This window comes from Mytilus galloprovincialis, chromosome 5 (genome assembly GCF_965363235.1).
Source record: "Mytilus galloprovincialis chromosome 5, xbMytGall1.hap1.1, whole genome shotgun sequence".
Classification (NCBI taxonomy): Eukaryota; Metazoa; Mollusca; class Bivalvia; order Mytilida; family Mytilidae; genus Mytilus; species Mytilus galloprovincialis.
The window spans coordinates 16,665,463-16,684,744 of NC_134842.1; the positions used below are offsets into that span (position 1 = coordinate 16,665,463).

Below are 19,282 nucleotides of genomic sequence, written 5' to 3' on the forward strand. Positions count from 1 at the left end.
AACATACTTTAGAAGAAAAAAAATACATCATGATTACAAAAAAAATATATAAAAAAAAAAATTCTTGTTGAGGCAGCTTCAATTCCCTAATTCAGTATTCATCAAACTAATGCATATCTAGACTCAAATAATCATAAACGACAAACAGTAGACATGGTTTACTATTTTATTCCAGATGCTTTTTTAGCAGAGGCATGCAACGTATATATAATCTGTACCAACATAGTTATACGGAAGAACGACACATTTTTTCACATCCTAAGACTTTTAGATTCCCGAATTTTCGTCAAATTTGTTTTGTCTCCAAATTGAATCTTGTTCTAGCTTCTTATCGAGTATGTATTAACATGTTGTATCATATATTCATATAAAGGCACACTTACCATGACGGTTCACCAAGTCTCGCCTTTCCCAGTTCATGCAATTACGTTAGCTTTTATTTGATACCTTGATAAAACTTCTAAATCTATATATCAGATTTGAGAATCGGTAAACTACGGTTTTCTAAATTTGGTTATTTATTTATTTTATTTAATCCACCAACGTTTCTACCATTTACATTTGTAAAAACGGTGCTCAAGTGTGTGCATGTATAAACTTTATAAAAGAATAACGAAGACGTTGTGTTTATTACAAATGAAAAAAATAACCTGATTAAATCATATTCATATAGAACACATATAGAACACATTAATCAGCCTTGTCACATATAGAACACATTAATCAGTCTTATTTTCTACCCGTTCCCTTACTTGATATTCTTATATAGAATGTAGTACGGGTACTCTCATGATTCAGTAGGACGTATTGAAACATTGTGGTCCAAGGTGATCAAGGATATTGTCTCACTATTGTAGACACAGCCCTGTGCTATGTTGTACAACCTTAGGTTTATTTGTAGTGTTTTATAAATTGTAGCAGTGCATGCGTATATAAAAAAGAAAATGTGGTATGACTAAAAGCCCTAAAATTATAAATTTAAAACAATTAAAACGAGAAAAATAACGACTTTATGTAAAAACAATTGAATGACAAACAAATATGTAACACAATAACTAACGAAAACCACTGAATTACAGGCTCCTGTCGCTATTGATTGTCAACTTTGATTGATTTTTAAACATCCCATACAAAATGAAAGATGTTTTGTTTTGTATTTAAACAATTACAGATACATAATTCGTAAAGCGTTTTTTTTTTAACATAAGCTATGATAACATATGTATTGATATTCATTCGTTGAGGTTGATTTCGACGAAGCTCATATCTGTACTTTAAACTAGATGGAACTGTTCCGACGCACTTAACACATGTATCTCCTACATATCTATAACGGCAGTATAAATGTTAGACACGTACACATTTGAGAAAGTAATTGTCGGAGAAAATCTCTTATAACTATTTATGGCATGAAGAATGTGGACGTAACCTCATAGGTTTGGTGTGACAAAAATGTCCTGTCATACAAATAAAGAAAAATGCATGTGCGTAACTTGGGCGTATAGACAGTTGTACATGATGCATGAACCCCAGAATAAAACCTGGTTTCATCATATGAAAAATCAGAATATAGTATGTTATTTAAGCAAGAAACTAAACCTTTTAGTATTATTTGACTTTTTACATAGTAACCTTCGTGACCGCAAAACTACTTTAACAAGCATCATTTCTTTTGTGACAAGTAAAGGGGTTGAAAATTGAAATCGAATAGAAAAAAACAAAGAGACAAAGCAATTACGAACACAAATAATAACGCAATATGACAAAAGGTTAACAACAAAATATCATCTCATACAAAACTAAAAACTGAGCAACTCGAATATCAACATAACACTGGGATGAACGCAGGTTTTCCTGAGAGTGAGATAATCCCACCTTTTATATGGAGCCTTGCTTTTACTTAAGCTAAGTAACTATACTGTCGGCATTGTGTTTCATTCAGTAGTTCAACACCTGCAGGAAAAATTAATTGGAAACTCTTCGGGGTATCTGAGAAATAGAAATTACCTAAATGGCCAACCAATCAGCAACGGCTATCTTAAAACTTGAGGAAGTGTCTTCAACGAAACACCATTTCGTCCAAACGCCTTCTTTCATGCAGCAATCCTATGAAAAGAAAAAAGGAATGGGAACACGTGTATACTGCTAACTTAACATTTTACAATTCCTGTAAACGTGAAAAATATATACATGGGTGCCCGATTTTTTTTTTTTTTTTTATCAAAAACAAAAAACAACCCACCAACATGAAATGTTCAGTTTGCTTGTGAATAATTTACCAGTTTGCTTATATCAATGATTGAAATGATTTTATTGTATTTTTAAAATGAGGAATGTTACAGCCCACGATTTGCCCTCATGGCGTTATACTATTTGATTTTATATTATTAACAGCTTTATAAATTACTCTAATGCAAATTAATAACTTTCAATGAACGGCGGTCTTTTAAGATGTTTGACTTTAGGAATAATGAATTTCAATAACATTTTAAAAAATGTTGGATACCAGATGTAATTTTATCAGTACGATCGGATATTATGCAAAGTACAATGACAGGCTAACGAAAATGGGCGACTAGTGTTACGCAGAAAAAGAATGTCGACATATTAATCAGATAAGTTACGTTACTTAATGCAGGCATGCAAACAATGATATCTGTAAAAAGATAAAATGATTCACGAGAAATCAATTGTGTACCATCATTCGATACATTAACATATTTTGGGTGGGGAGAGATAACGAATACTTATTGATAACGTTACTTCCTGCACCCTGTCAACAAAATGATAAATTATTAAAGAAAAGCTTTAAAGCAGAAAATACAACATTATTAACATATGAATTGTGCAATTAAAACAAACGTATTTTTACCGAAATTTATACTTCAATATTAAAATCTCATATTATGAAACAAATTATATTCAAGACTTTATATATGTTTTAAAAATTAATTTATGTATACATATTGATAAAATTTAACCACTGCGACTTATCTGTTGAAACCAAACGATTGAATTTATTGTCATTTTTTTATGTTTATTATAATACAATATAAAAACTCTTCCTTTTAAATATTGTTTAAATAATTTTATTATAATACAATATAAAAACTCTTCCTTTTAAATATTTTCGTCCCCGATAATATCACCAGCCCAGTAGTCAGCACTTCGGTGTTGACATGAATATCAATTATATGGTCATTTTTATAAATTTTCTGTTTACAAAACGTTTGAATTTTTCGAAAAACTAAGGATTTTCTTACCCCAGGAGTAGATTACCTTAGCCGTATTTTGCACAACTTTTAGGAATTTTGGGTCCTCAATGCTCTTCAACTTTGTATTTGTTTGGCTTTTTAACTATTTTGATCTGAGCGTCACTGATGAGTCTTATGTAGACGAAACGCGCGTCTGGCGTATAAAATTATAATCCTGGTACTTTTGATAACTATTTACACCACTGGGTCGATGCCACTGCTGGTGGACGTTTCGTCCCCGAGGGTATCACCAGCCCAGTAGTCAGCACTTCGGTGTTGACATGAATATCAATTATATGGTCATTTTTATAAATTTTCTGTTTACAAAACTTTTGAATTTTTCGAAAAACTAAGGATTTTCTTACCCCAGGAGTAGATTACCTTAGCCGTATTTTGCACAACTTTTAGGAATTTTGGGTCCTCAATGCTCTTCAACTTTGTATTTGTTTGGCTTTTTAACTATTTTGATCTGAGCGTCACTGATGAGTCTTATGTAGACGAAACGCGCGTCTGGCGTATAAAATTATAATCCTGGTACTTTTGATAACTATTTACACCACTGGGTCGATGCCACTGCTGGTGGACGTTTCGTCCCCGAGGGTATCACCAGCCCAGTAGTCAGCACTTCGGTGTTGACATGATTATCAATTATATGGTCATTTTTATAAATTTTCTGTTTACAAAACTTTTGAATTTTTCGAAAAACTTAGGATTTTCTTACCCCAGGAGTAGATTACCTTAGCCGTATTTGGCACAACTTTTAGGAATTTTGGGTCCTCAATGCTCTTCAACTTTGTATTTGTTTGTCTTTTTAACTATTTTGATCTGAGCGTCACTGATGAGTCTTATGTAGACGAAACGCTCATCTGGCGTATAAAATTATAATCCTGGTACTTTTGATAACTATTGGACTTTCAACTGGTTCTTACTACTAATTCAAAGGAGTGTCTGATGATTAGATGTGCGGTAGATTGATGCTTATGATTTACTTACTTCATGTCCTCACTAAAACAATTTAAAAGAGGAATGTAGAAAGCATACAGTTGTTAAAACTTCAATTTTATCTCAAGTTTTTACCCATGTGATTCATATAGGAAGGATTATCCCCTACAGCTGCAGGAATATAACTAACAGTGTCATTTTGCGATAGTTATTTATCTTTATATTTCATACCAGGAAAACAGTCAAGGAAATATCTTTTAAATCTTCCTTTCGGTTTTATTTATGAGGATTATAATTTAGCTCAGATGTTTCAATTATTGAGTATTGTATTTATAAGGATATCATATCTCAACATTGTTTATGTTTAGTTTGAATCAACACACAATGGTTTTGGTTTTTTTTTCCTTCACCAACATTCTTTACAGTTTTTCTTAAAGCAATGGTCATATTCATGTCTATATTGACTTTTGATGTTGATGCCTAACTAACTCTTTCACGATGACACTTATAGTTCGCTCCGAAAAAAAAGGCATTTACTAAGTGAAAGTATTGAATAACTTTTTCTTGATTATCATGGGTGTATTTAATCATTACTATTTTGCTTTTCTTAACAACTATTAACGCTATCCACTCCTCCCAGTTGATTGCGAACAAATATGAGAATAGTGTAACTCGACAACATATGTATAAGCCTACTCTAAACGAAGCAGCTCAACAGTTCACATGGCTATTAATTAAATCTTATTTGAGTTGTTTAATATAATAAAGTTTTTTTTTGTTGGCTATTTAACTGATTCTAAACTTATTTTGACTTCACTGCCTAAATGTTGTTTATAACACTACTCTTGGATAACTATGTTACTGTATGTATCAGATGAACAGTTTAATCCCATTCTATTGTTGAGAAAACATTAAGCTTCTCAATGATCAAAACTACTATTTATTTAATGAAACTTGTCCGAAAAAGTGTATGTTTCATTCTACATATGTTCAATATTTTTGTCAAAGGATTAAAAATAATATTTTGTCAAAAGTTTATGAAAAAAAAGTGAGCTGCATTAGTTTTAGTTGAGGTGTTTGGTACCCCTTTTAGAAAAGGACACATTTATAGACGCTTTACTGTTACTGTTTCATTTTTTGTATTCTGAGATATCTTTTATTCATAATTAAAAAAATGATATGCATTTAATCGATTTTAGCTTGCATAGAACGCTTTTTCTTCGTGAACTGTACAACTTTTTTCCCGGTCAAATTTATACGCTTTATTATTTAAAACGTCCAGAATCGTAGCTCAAAGACAACTCAAACAAGTCGATTAAAATAAAAAAAAAGAACAATATCAATGGACGTACATCCTATATTTAGTTCCTAATTTTGTTGTTCTTTAAAGCAAAACGGATGCATATACTTAAATATTTTAATCATATTTCGTCTTATAATACAACTAAATAAAATTTCGTATGTACAGAAATAAACCTTAGAAAAAACAGTATATATTAGGTATTCATCATGACACAAAATTAGTACATGAACATCAGAAAGCAAAGACACCCCACTTTTATTGTTGTTCTTCATTTCAAAGTCCCAGTAATACTTTCAACACGCACGAAGCAAACAAAAACTAACACTTAATTCCAAGTTTAAGACGAGCCACATCACCAGCTTTAGCAGAATTCTTTGTAAAAATGATATAGGTAGACTTTGTGAGATTAACACAACCAAATCGAGCATGGTCAAAAATTAAAATACTGAAAATTGATATATATTGAAAACAAAACAAATCCTGGGCATAGGCTTTTGGAATTTTGGTTACTCAATGCTTTTCAACTTTGTACCTTTACAACTAATTGATCAGAGCGTCAATGTAAACGAAACGCGCGTCTGACGTATTAAATTATAATCCTTGTACCTATAACTATTTTCAAATATTATTGAAATAAGTCCAATATGCTTGGTAAACATTCTATTGTTATAAATTGTTATGGGAGAAGACTATATAAGTTTGATTAACTTGTGTTTCATCCCATTTTGTGTCTCATCCATTTTGCATATTTAAGCAAATAAATTATGTTTACACTAAACACATTTCTTGAACCAATTTGTACCGGCCCAACATAATATGTTGTGGTTAACAATTTTATTTTTAATCCAGTTCAATCAAACTATGAATATGAATAAGAGCCAATAATTCACACCTTTAACACAATTTTGATGTTTTAATAACCGTCACTTATTATTAACAACACAATGTTTTGGACATTCCTCCACGTTTTAAAAGGTATTAACCATAACTCCATCGTTTTATGTATAAAAAAAACCTTGCAAAAATACGTTCTCAAAATGTCATGTTTTATTTAGTTCTACATTAAAAAAAAAGAGATTACAGGAATTGGTACAAGCACAATACATGTTGAAAATAGACAAGGTAAGTCCACCAATTGATAAGAATGATTAAAAGCAAACGTGGCACACCTTAAAACACAATTTACAAAATTCAAAATTTCGTAGTTTAGAAAACAATTTACTGACAATCCTTTTCGTTTAAAAAGGTAGTGATCATTAGATTACAGATTGAGAGGAACAATGTCAAGAGCTATACCGTTATCGATTGCAGGTTACGATAGCTTGTAATCAGACAGATAGGACAAGGAAGAGACGCATTGTAAAGTAAGAAATTATTACTAGTCAGCTATAACTGTGTAATCTTTAATCACCTATAATTATGTTTCTTAATATGCACTTTATTTGAACTCATGCCTTAAACTCAGCGGAAGTCATCTTATAACAACTACATTTTTGTTATAAGTCTTTATTTGCCTTCACTTGTAAACGGAACTATTTCCTTTCAGAACGATTCTTTTTTTATTAAGAAACAACAAGGAAAATATTTAGTTTCAATAAAATGTGTTCCAAGGCTTTACATAATAACCTGTGTAAGGTAATTTTAACCAACGAATATAAAAAAAAAAACTACGAATTGTTGAAACATGTTTTTCTTATGATGGTAATCGTGTTTTTTTTTTTAATTTTTTCTTTGCAATGTTTTATATTTTACAAATTCTTAAAAAAGGTTTTAGTCAGAAAACATTTATTCCCCTCTTTATTAGATTGAAATGCAGTCAAGTACTTAGTCTCAGTAAACGCCTCAAACGCACACTTTGCCTATCGAATAAAACCTGACCGTGCAAGACCCTCAGGAGTAGTCATCATTATCTTTGGACAAAAATAGGTTATGTTCTGTTGATATTTATCGCTTCATTACATGAAAATTATGTGAACTTATGGAAACTATATTGCCAGGGAAAAGAGGGGTAAAACTTATTTTCATTATTAATAAAATTGAGAATGGAAATGGGGAATGTGTCAAAGAGACAACAACCCGACCAAATAAAAAACAACAGCAGAGGGTCACCAACAGGTCTTCAATGTAGCGAGAAATTCCCGCACCCGGAGGCGTCCTTCAGCTGGCCCCTAAACAAATATATACTAGTCCAGTGATAATGAACGCCATACTAATTTCCAAATTGTACACAAGAAACTAAAATTAAAATTATTAAGAATGATTTCCTCTTAACTTAAAATTAAAAAAAAATAATTTGCATTTCCACCGTTAAAAAAAAATATCATTAAACGAGAGAAAAAAACATGCAATTCTCCATTCATTATCATGATAATATATAATAAATGATGGATTAAGTTACTATGAATTATTTTTCGTTTCATTCATTTAAAGATTTTATTTTCAAATCTGATAATTAAGCTGTTAAACATTTTTGTAACCTAAACTAACGAGAAAAGAAAATTCAACTTTGACATGATATGTAAAATGGGAAAAGTCTTAGCAATTTTTTTATAGTCTTAATATTTTATGACCTAACTGTTCATTCTTCGGTTTTACTTGTCGTATCACACTCCTCGGGGTGACATAATTGCCCCCCCCCCCCCAAAAAAAAAGACCTACATACGTTTGGTTTTTAAATTCATATATACCATAATCGTGTTGTACGACAAGCGAAATCTCAAAATGTATTTTATTTTGTAGAACACAAATGAATTATAATATTTGTATAAATACTAATTGATGACCTGTAGATGTCTCTACACCTTTTAAAAGACTTTAAATTACATTCTCATTTCTGTAGTGATTTAATCGCTTTTGTTTCTCAATGACCGTATCAAAACATTTGAAATACAAATTCAAAAGTAATCTTGCCTGGTCTTGATATTCTCAGGCGAAAATGTTTGTACAATTACAACGTTCGTATCAATCAGGCCATGACGTCTTCATTTTATCTACGAACTATGTACTATGAATGTCCCCGATTTTTGTAACATTATGCTTCATTCAAATATAAGCATATTGTCGACTAATAAAATTTAAATATTACAACAAAAAGAATGAATTAATAAATGTATCCATTAAATGAATAAATAAGTTAATTAAATAAATAAATGATTAATAAATTAATTAATTGATTAATAAATAAATTAATTGATTAATAAATTAATTAACTGATTAATAAATTAATTAATTGATTAATAAATTAATTAATTGATTAATAACTTAATTAATTCATTCATTAATAAATTTAAAAATAAAATTGATAAATTAATAAATCAATTAATTAATAAATGATAAAATAATAAATTAATTAACAAGTTGATAATAAATCAATAAGAATAAGTCAATACATAAACCAATCAAATTTGGAGGCCGTACGGTTATATAGATATAGGAAGATCTGGTATGAGTGTCTATATGACAACTCAACACCCAAGTAACAATTTATAAAAGTATTTATGTACATGTATCCTGACTTACAATCATGATCCTAAGTCTTATGTCTTAGTTAATCTTATTGTCAATCATTCCTCCTTTCCTCCCTTTTATATTGCTTTGTGCAACTTTACTCATATTGATTTTTATTGTATCGTAATAAACTTCGAGACGACAAAGTGTAACTAAACAGGTTTCATACATGTTATATGGTGAAGTTTTGATAAACTGTTGTATTGTAAGATCACAATGTACATCGGTTGTGAAATTTTATTCTACTCAATACTTTTAAATCCGTAAGATGATTGGGCTTTCATTTCATATTCTTGTTAATTCTTTATATACAATTTTAATATTTGATAAGCGCATGCAACTGCTGTCAACTTTCGAAATAATAAGAAATATATCCGTTTCATGATCAATACTATACATTCTTCAATCAAGCTAGGATACTTTTTTATCCGAACGCAAGAATACTACGAAATATCTATTTTAACTTGGATAAACGACGGACAATTGTGTTGGATCCATGAAGAATGAATCAGTGATTGTCTTTTTGAAGTAGCATAACATAAGTAATTGATAAGATAAGGTTATCAATGGAATTATATCCGGATGGTGTTTTTCAATTTAGTTTCGATTGTTTTTGTGCAAGTTCTGCATTAATTACAGGAAACACCTACGTATTTTAAAATAAAATAAATGAAATGTTTGCACAACATGATTATATGGGTACAATTTTCAACGCTCATATGCTGATATATCGATTTGAATTAAATAAATTAGTTCTGAATTTCAAATACGGTGTGGTGATCAAACATACATTGGTTGTAACAACCTGTTATCCAAGTTATTACATAATAATGAGGCCTGATACAACAACAAAAAATTTAACGCTGCATTAGCAAAAATCACTCCATCTGATATAAATTTAAGCTTCAAACTATCTCAAGTTCGTGCTTTGGATAATGTGACAATGGCTTTTCCCTTTTTGCTTATATGTAAAAAAAAAAGCAAAAATGTTCTGAAGTAGTACCATAGAAACATATAGAAATGCATGTTTCCTTCCGTAAGATACTAGTAAATGGGGGTTAAAATCAAAAACGATAAAATTTCTTAATTATTTGCTTAAATGTTATTAATGATATGCCTTTTTTTCAAAAACACTATCAAAAGTATGAATCATTGACCTTTTTAAAATTCACAAATTGTTCGAAACTGTTTAAAAAAGATTATAAATGGAAAAACCCCTTGTGTGCCAAAAATAGCTTTAAATTATTTGAAAATAACTGTTATTAAGTGTTTTCAAAAAATAAAGATTAAAATTTGGTCATGCGATTGGCTGTCTTGCTTCAAACAAATGTAGGAGCCTTTACTGTACATTCAATTATAAAAGTTAGATTATCCTAGTTATCTTCCAATATATAAATTGGATGAAAAAAAAAAAAAAAAAAAACAAACAAAACATATTTTGAAAGGGAAAATTCATTTTAAATAAAGCCATAGTTATGTGTTGAAGACCGTACTCTGACCTATAATAGTTTCCTTTTATAAATTGTGACTTGGATGGAGAGTTGTCTCATTTGCACTTTTTCTTATATCTATCTGACAAACGAAATGATTTCTCTTTTACCTATGATTGTTTACTTTTTATACATTATGATTTTGATAAAGATTTTCCTCATTACCACTCTTACCACATTCTCTTATTTCAATGTTTATTTTCAAAAGATATTTATGCTTATCATTTTCTGCTATAATTGCACAACCCAACGGTTAAATGACACCCTGTCTACCCAAATATAGTTATTATCAATTTCATCGTTATCTCAAAAATATTTGTTTACCAGGTACTAAATGTACTAAGGTACTTTTGAATATGAACGAAATTTTCTGCAAAATTCAAATATCTCTGTTTCCTTGGTACTTTTATATAAACAAGGAATGATCTTTCTTAGTAAATACTTGAAATAAAACCATAAAAAAGTGATGCGTTATAACACTCAAATTATAGATATAATGGTTTTCGCACAAGCATGTCTTGTGTACCTGCTGTGATGGTTTTGTCTAAAACAAATATGATCTTCTTTCCTACAATATAATAAAATTGAAAATGGAAATAGGGAATGTGCCAAAGAGACAACAACCCAAGCATAGAAAAAAACAACAACAGAAGGTCACTAACAGGTCCTCAATGTAGCGAGAAATTCCCGCACCCGGAGGCGTCCTTTAACTGGCCCCTAAACAAAGAATAAAAAAATGCCAACGAGAATTAATGGAGCAAGATTTTCTTACACTTCTATTACTCCTGAGATCATCCATATATTTTATGTATGTTTTTTTATTGATAATCGTACCAGATCTCCTTTTTTGTTAGAAGCGTCATAAAATGGGAACGATGAACATTTGTTGTTAACATTTCAACTTCTCCTCCATATTATCTGCTATATATTTATTAAAGTTAGCAGGCTTATAATTTGATTCACCAGACGCGCGTTTCTTCTTCATAAGGCTCATTCGGGACACTCAGAGCAACATAGTTAGAAAGCCAGAACAAGTACAAAGTTAAAGAGCAGTGAGGTCCAAAAAATTTGAAAAATAATCTTTTTATAAAAACAATCGGGTGGGTTCAACGGATTCTAAATAGAAACATTATTGTTTTATAACTAAAATATATAAAGTTGATAGGAAAATAATCAAACAAATTCAAGGAAAATATTTCAGTTTGTTGAACGTTTTCGTCTTCCGCAGTCACCATCACCACATTGTTGTCACCAGTAACACGCCTTCACGTTTAATGAACTATTCATCAAATTTTTATAAAGGTTTTCACTTTTGAAACACATGACAAGTTATAAAATAAGGGAAATCTTTTATGAGGAAATATTTTTTGGAACAGGAACTTATAATCTTGTCGCCTGGGTAGCGGTTTCATTTCCTTTACCAGAACTTTTTCAAATTTTAAGACATGTTCCGCCATAATAAAATGTCTGGTATGTCTCTTTTTTTTCAATCGTACTATTTTCTTTTCTATGAAACACTAATCCAGCAGCACCTTTTTGTTGACAATACATTTCGATTCTTATAACAACAGTAAGACAAATTTTGACATTAACAAATGTTTAAAATTATTGTGTGAAAAAAACGACTGTTGACACCTGTCAAAAAAAAATATTACTCGTCTAGTACAACGCAGTTCACGCACATTTTTTGACTAATCTTTATTCTTTATAAAACGTGTTAATTTGCGTTTCTACTATTACATTGTGACAAAAAATTATTTATAACAGGCAAAGATTTCTTTCATTAAGTTTAGCATGGCATATTAAATAACTTATTTATTTAGGTATTGGTGTTTTAAACAAGTCAGATTAGCACAATGGTATAATGTATTGTCTCAAGCTGAAGATCAACTAAAATGATGTTGTTAATATACATTTTAATGATGGTAATATATGATTAAGTATACTTGCATATCTTGAAAACTAAAAAGAAAGTATCGTTTCTGTCGTCAATTTAGTTCAATAGAAAAACTTAATAGTGGATCTACTAAATAACTGTTTGATAATGTGGTTCTTCTGAAAAAAATATATGCATATATACAGTGAAACTACTATGATATAAAAACACAATCAAGGTCAACGTATAAATCGTGAAACACTAACACATTTGTTTTCATGATATTAAAACAACCAGTTTTCACTTTCCCAAAATATAAATAAGAACGGTGTCGAATGATCAACATCAAACGTCCTATGCGTTTAAATTGACGACAATGTTACTACAACTAGCCTTTATACACACAAATCATAAAACTGATTTTGATTTTAATTATTTTGTGAATAATATCAATTCCGAGCAAGCAATATTTTGTTGACCATGTTCATGCCAACAAATACACTAAAGAAAAACCAGAACCCTAGAATTTACTAGACATTTATATATGTTTTTTATACTGCGTGCACGTGGTTAAGAGACATGTAATTCGTCCTAGTTTTCAAGTATAGCCACATTTTATGAGTGATTTTTTGTATTGAAAATCCTATCGAACGATATTTGTCAACAAAAAGAATAAAAAGAAATATAGAATATAATTAATCGATGATGTGTTTGTGTATGGGGTATTATTAATATGAAAAATGGGATTGAAAAATGAACTGTAAATTTTCAGAAACCTGCTACCATTTAAGTTGTTTCCAATTTGACGTCCTGCTATATAATTGCATTACTCATGCAAATGAATACATATGTTTCAGTTGAAATTAGCAGCAGTTAGCGCATACCATATTGAATTAAAAAGATTTCCTACCATAAATCCAGAACCAAAATACATAACATTATGTTATTCATATGATAAGTAAGTATGTTAAATGATTAGGTAGAATTAAGTTGCAACTTAAAAAGTAACATAATTATAAGTATTTCGCAAGGAAGTTGCAAGTTGCAGATTGTTTGTACCATAACTTGTAAGTGGATTTTTTTAATGGTACCACCACACTTATGAGAAACTTGTGTACATATAAGGCGAACCATGGATAGCCTTGCACCAAAAACCCGTTTAATTTAGAAGGAGCTTTTTAACAACTTCTTGTATTTTATATAATTGTAGCTTTTGTGGTAATGGGAATAAAATGAAGAAATGTTTAGAGTCCTCTAACGACAATGAAATAAAGATAAACATTACATCGGCGAGGAGTGGTAATACTACATTTTACGCATATCAAATGAATAAAGAACATGTGAGTTTATATTAGCCTGAAATATACAAAATATTGCAATATCAAAAAGTAGTATAGAAAAAATAAATTTTTAAGTTCAACTGTAAATATATTCTTTGTTGATTTCTTTTGACATACGATTTAAAAATGAAAATACTTGTTTAAATCATTTGAAATCTTTTTTAATAATTAGTACCAACAAGAATTTCGTTTGTTAAATTTAAAAAAATCGCTTGTAAACTTTGAATAGATTCTTTTATTTGAATATCGTTTGTTAGATACAGAAAATTGTTGGAAGATTATTATTCTGTGTTATTATATGGTATGAGTACTCTATTGTACCAACAAGAACATAGATATATCTTTATTTATGAAACTAAATGTATGTATTGAAAATAATAAGTCGTTGTTTAAATAGTTATCAAAGGTACCAGGATTATAATTTAGTACGCCAGACGCGCGTTTCGTCTACATAAGACTCATCAGTGACGCTCATATCCAAATATTTATAAAACCAAACAAGTACAAAGTTGAAGAGCATTGAGGATCCAAAATTCCAAAAAATTGCGCCAAATACGACTAAGATAAACCAGATAAAAAATCCTGAATAACTGGCATCACTAATGACTTCAGAAAGTTTAGGAACAAACTCTCATGAGTGGCATTATTGACTTGGTGCTCACGAAATATGCGTAAGAAAAAAATTGTTTCACACTGAACGTTGATTGTTGTATTGAAATCAAATATTTCGACTAGATATCAAATAATCACTCGTTATGAAACCTGTAAACAAAATGCATTTACTAACACAGATTGATCATGGTATTTATTCACCTTACTACATATGTATATGGTGTTTGATTTTGTTCTGTTAAGAGAGCACCATCAAGGTTTGCACTAACAACTAATCAAGGAGGCAAAGACGTAGAATATTGTGAAAACACCAATAAAAGGAATGAATCTGGAAATACAGTATCTGTCCATTTCAACAACGGGTATGATAGAAAATATTTAGGCGCGCAATATAATACACTATGGAGCATTTGTTTTTAATTCAAAGTATTTCAAATTACTTGTATAATAGCATTAACATTCCTATTATTTGTTGCATTTGACTATTAAGACAACTATATATATATGACAAGCAAACAGAAAACACAAGTTGTATAAATATTATATAAATAACACATAACTGAGAGGGTGATAGAGCAGATCGTTACCCCGAGAAAGCATTGTCAACCGCGGCGAAGCCAACGTTGACAAATCTTTTTCGAGGGATACTAATCTGCTCTATCACCCTCTCAGCTATGTGTTATTTAATTTATTATACTGAATGTCCTATCGTTATTGTCTTTAACAGAATAATTTTATTTTAAAAGTATTTCCTATGGACGTCACATTACTATCAACTTTACGGGTATAAGAAAAAACAACAAAAGTGAGGCAAGGTGTTTTTTTTTTTTTTTTTTTTGACAGTCAAATAATAAAATCTGAGCCAAAACGTAGAAATTAAGCATTGTATTTATTGAAAATTCAATTCATTGTCCTTTAAATTATCTATTTTTGATTGGTCTGGACGAGAGGGTGACATTCATAAAAAATTGTCACCCGCTCAGCCATATGATAGAGAAAATTAACACCCTCGTATTAGCCAATCAAAATGTAGCATTTTTACGTGAGGTATTATAAAAGCAAATATTATAACAATGGCAACGCTGATACGAGAGACCGATAAGCGGTTGTTATGATATTGTAATTATTATGTTTATTTATGTTGGCCTAATTTGTGTTGTATGGCCTGATAGTTGTTTACCAAATAATCTTATAACTGTGCAGTTTAGGAATGATTGGAACTTTCTAGAATGATCCTTATAAAAGATGCGTAATTTAAACTTCTACGTTATTCCAGAAACTTCCGTTGTAACTTTCCAGGATTTTCCACAATGTTCCATTATAGAGTGTTCTAGAATTTTCCATGACAACACTATATATACAGACACTAAAGTTAAACTCTCATAATTAAACTTGGACATAGACATTGATAGACATTAGTATTCACAGCATTTGGATTGACACTTTTATTCTACAAACAACATCATACTGGATTGTGACATTAGTAGTGAACGTAATATTCAAATTGGATTCCGAAAGATTTCCGAATACAGATAAAGATAACAGATTGGACTCATATTTTGACAGTTAAGTTAACAGTAATATTTGTGTAATACCTTTTGTAAACTTTTGTATATTAAATATTGTTAAATTTTACTATTGATTTGTGTCTTTTGTTGGCTACAATTTAAAGGCGATTTCTGGCCGTAACAGAAATTGGGGGCTCGTCCGGGAGAACGTTAATATCTTCATAGAAATTTGTTCAATATTTTTATTATAACTAGCCAACAAAATTCTACAAAATGGCATTTGATGCCGGTAAATTTTTGAAAACGCCAGACCTGGAGAGTTTTGATAATTTAAAGAAAGAGGAATTAGTGTTGCTTGCTAAACATCTGAAATTAGATTTTAGAGTATCTATGAGAAAACAAATCATAAAAAATTTGCCAATAGACAAATTAGTTGATGCAGAAATTTTAGGTGAAGAGGCTCTTGAACTTAAGGTCGAAACTGTTGACGCTATCAAATTAAAACAGCTTGCATTAGAACATGAACTTAAATTAAAAGAACTGGAAATGAAGGAAAGGTTGGAAATGGAGAAAATAAAAGAAAAAGAAGATGAATTTAAGTTAAAACAGGCAGAACTTGAAATGAGGGAAAGACTAGAGATGGAGAAACTGAAAATTGAAATGGTCAAAGAAGAAAGCAACACTAAAGTCCAGCAGAAATCAGAATATTTTGATGCAGCAAAAAATATACGTTTGGTTCCCAGATTTTGCGAAAAAACAGTCGATAAATATTTTCCACAGTTTGAGAAAATTGCTCATAATTTGAATTGGCCAAAGCCATATTGGACTACAATGCTACAAAGTGTTTTTGAGGGCAAGGCCGCTGAAATATACTCCGCACTTCCATCAGAAAAAAGTTCCGATTATGACACTGTGAAACAGGAAGTTTTGAAAGCTTATGAGCTAGTACCAGAAGCATATAGACAGAAATTTAGATCTTATAAAAAGTTTGATTCACAAACCTATGTGGAATTTGCTCGGGAAAAAGAAGATCTATTTGATAAATGGCTTACTTCAAAGAAAACAGATAACAATTTTGATAACCTAAGACAATTGATGTTATTACAAGAGTTCAAACAATGTGTTCATTTAGACTTAAAAACACATTTAGACGACAAAACTGTTGGGACAATACATGATGCAGCTGTAATTTCAGATAATTATACCCTTTCACATAAAAGAAGTTTCAAGGGTCAAAATTTTAATACTTCAAGTGGAAATTACAAAAATCAAAGCACTGAGCGTACTGATAGTAAGCCTGTTGCACAGAATAAGAGTCAGTCCAGTTATAATATGTCTAGTCCAAAATTTGATACCTTTGAGAAGAAGTCACTGATTTGTGCTTATTGTAAGAAAAATGGTCACCTGATGGCTGATTGTTTTAGACTCCAGAAGAAGAATGAACGAGATAATAAGCCGAAGTCCAGTGCTTGTACGACACCTTATATTACCAGTACGTTGGAATGTCCTGCGAGTCAGGCTTTTAAGTCCAGTTTTTGTGATTACATGGAGGAATATAAACCCTTTATGTCTGATGGGTTTATTTCTATTGTTGATGATACCACTCTTCAGCCTATTAAGATTTTACGGGACACTGGAGCTTCTCAGTCTTTATTGTTAGAAGGTGTGTTGCCTTTGTCCGAGAAGACTTCTGTTGGTGCCTCCGTTTTGTTACAAGGTGTAGAGTTGGGTTGTATAGATGTTCCTCTCCATCGTATTTATCTGAAGTCAGATTTGATAACTGGACCAGTTATTGTGGGTGTTCGTCCTAATCTCCCTGTTGAGGGTGTTACGTTATTGCTAGGAAATGATCTAGCTAGGAACAAAGTGGTTGCTGAACCAATTGTTACCAGTGAACCAGTGGTGGATGTTAAATCACCTGAAGATGATGCTGAATTGTATCCAGCTTGTGTTGTTACTAGGGCGATGGCTAGAAAACAACAAGATGAGAATTTGCAAGAAGACCAGTTTGATTACATGGACCTTTCTGACACTTTCCTAGCTGACATTGAAGGTCCTGGTAGCTCAGAAAAGGCCATAATAAGACCACCTAGTGTTACCAAGAATGTTATTATGCCATGGCCAAATGTAAACTGCCATTCATTAGACCGAAAGAATTTATTCGAAGAACAACATAAAGACCCTGAGGTTCTTCAGCTCAACCAGCGGGCTCAACCACAGGAGGAAGCGGACAAAGTGGCCGAATGCTATTTCCATCAGGGCGGCATTTTAATGAGGAAGTGGAGGCCTCCTGATGCTACCCCAGAAGAGGAATGGAGAGTGGTATATCAAGTGGTGGTGCCTAAAGTATATAGGCAAGAAATTATTGGTCTTGCCCATGACACCCCCTTGGCTGGACACTTAGGTATAAGAAAGACTTGCCTTAAAATCTTGCAGCATTTTTACTGGCCTAAACTTAGAAATGATGTTGCAGAATACTGCAAATCATGTCATATATGCCAGGTTGTTGGTAAACCTAACCAGAAAATACCACCAGCACCACTTCTGCCTATTCCAGCCTTTGACGAACCTTTCAGCAGAGTTCTAATTGACTGTGTTGGACCTTTACCAAAGACCAAGACTGGAAATGCATATTTATTGACAATCATGTGTACATCTACCCGCTTTCCTGAAGCTATTCCGCTAAGAAATATCAAGACACCTACTATCGTCAAAGCTTTGATCAAATTTTTCACATTAGTAGGACTTCCTAAGTCTATACAGTCCGACCAGGGATCAAATTTCATGTCAGGATTATTTCAGCAAGTCGTGTACCAGTTAGGGATTGCTCAGTATAGATCAAGTGCGTACCATCCAGAATCTCAAGGTGCCTTAGAACGTTTTCATCAAACATTGAAGAACATGATTAGAACTTTTTGTCTTCAATTTGACAGAGACTGGGATGATGGAGTTCACTTTCTACTTTTTGCAGTCCGAGAGGCTGTTCAAGAATCCCTTGGATTTAGTCCCTTTGAGTTGGTATTTGGCCATACTGTAAGGGGACCGTTAAAATTGATTAAGGAAAAGTAGCTTACTGAACATACTGACTTGAATCTTTTAGACTATGTATCTAGATTTAAAGAAAAATTGTATACTGCTTGTCAAATTGCTCAGAAAAACTTAAAAAATGTACAGATTAAGATGAAAATATGGTATGATAAAGATGCCAGGGACAGAGTTTTTGAGCCTGGTGATAAGGTACTTGTATTTCTGCCTGTCCCTGGACATCCTTTACAGGCTAAATATTGTGGTCCTTATACAATAGAGAGTAAAATTAATGATTTGAATTATATTGTAAAAACTCCAGGTCGGCGCAAACAAAATAGAGTGTGTCATATTAATATGTTAAAACCATATTTTGAGCGTACTAATGTACTATGTGATAGTAAACCAGTTGCCACTTTAGGCATG

General features: G+C 31.3%; 1 protein-coding gene across 6 annotated transcripts in view; it reads left to right on the forward strand.

Moving 5' to 3' along the window:
• The first annotated feature begins 6,676 nt into the window (after positions 1 to 6,676).
• Positions 6,677 to 19,282, forward strand: part of LOC143075277 (cell adhesion molecule DSCAM-like) — a 43,842-nt gene continuing 31,236 nt past the window's right edge. Inside the window, exons 1-5 of one of the 6 annotated variants that reach the window (XM_076250650.1) lie at positions 6,677 to 6,863; positions 12,320 to 12,421; positions 13,230 to 13,330; positions 13,583 to 13,712; positions 14,568 to 14,686. In XM_076250650.1, coding sequence (XP_076106765.1) covers positions 12,392 to 12,421; positions 13,230 to 13,330; positions 13,583 to 13,712; positions 14,568 to 14,686 — 380 coding nt within the window. In that variant the 5' untranslated portion in view covers positions 6,677 to 6,863; positions 12,320 to 12,391. The remainder of the gene's footprint in view (positions 6,864 to 12,319; positions 12,422 to 13,229; positions 13,331 to 13,582; positions 13,713 to 14,567; positions 14,687 to 19,282) is intronic. The other 5 variants (XM_076250648.1, XM_076250647.1, XM_076250646.1 and 2 more) reach the window with 5 other exon arrangements.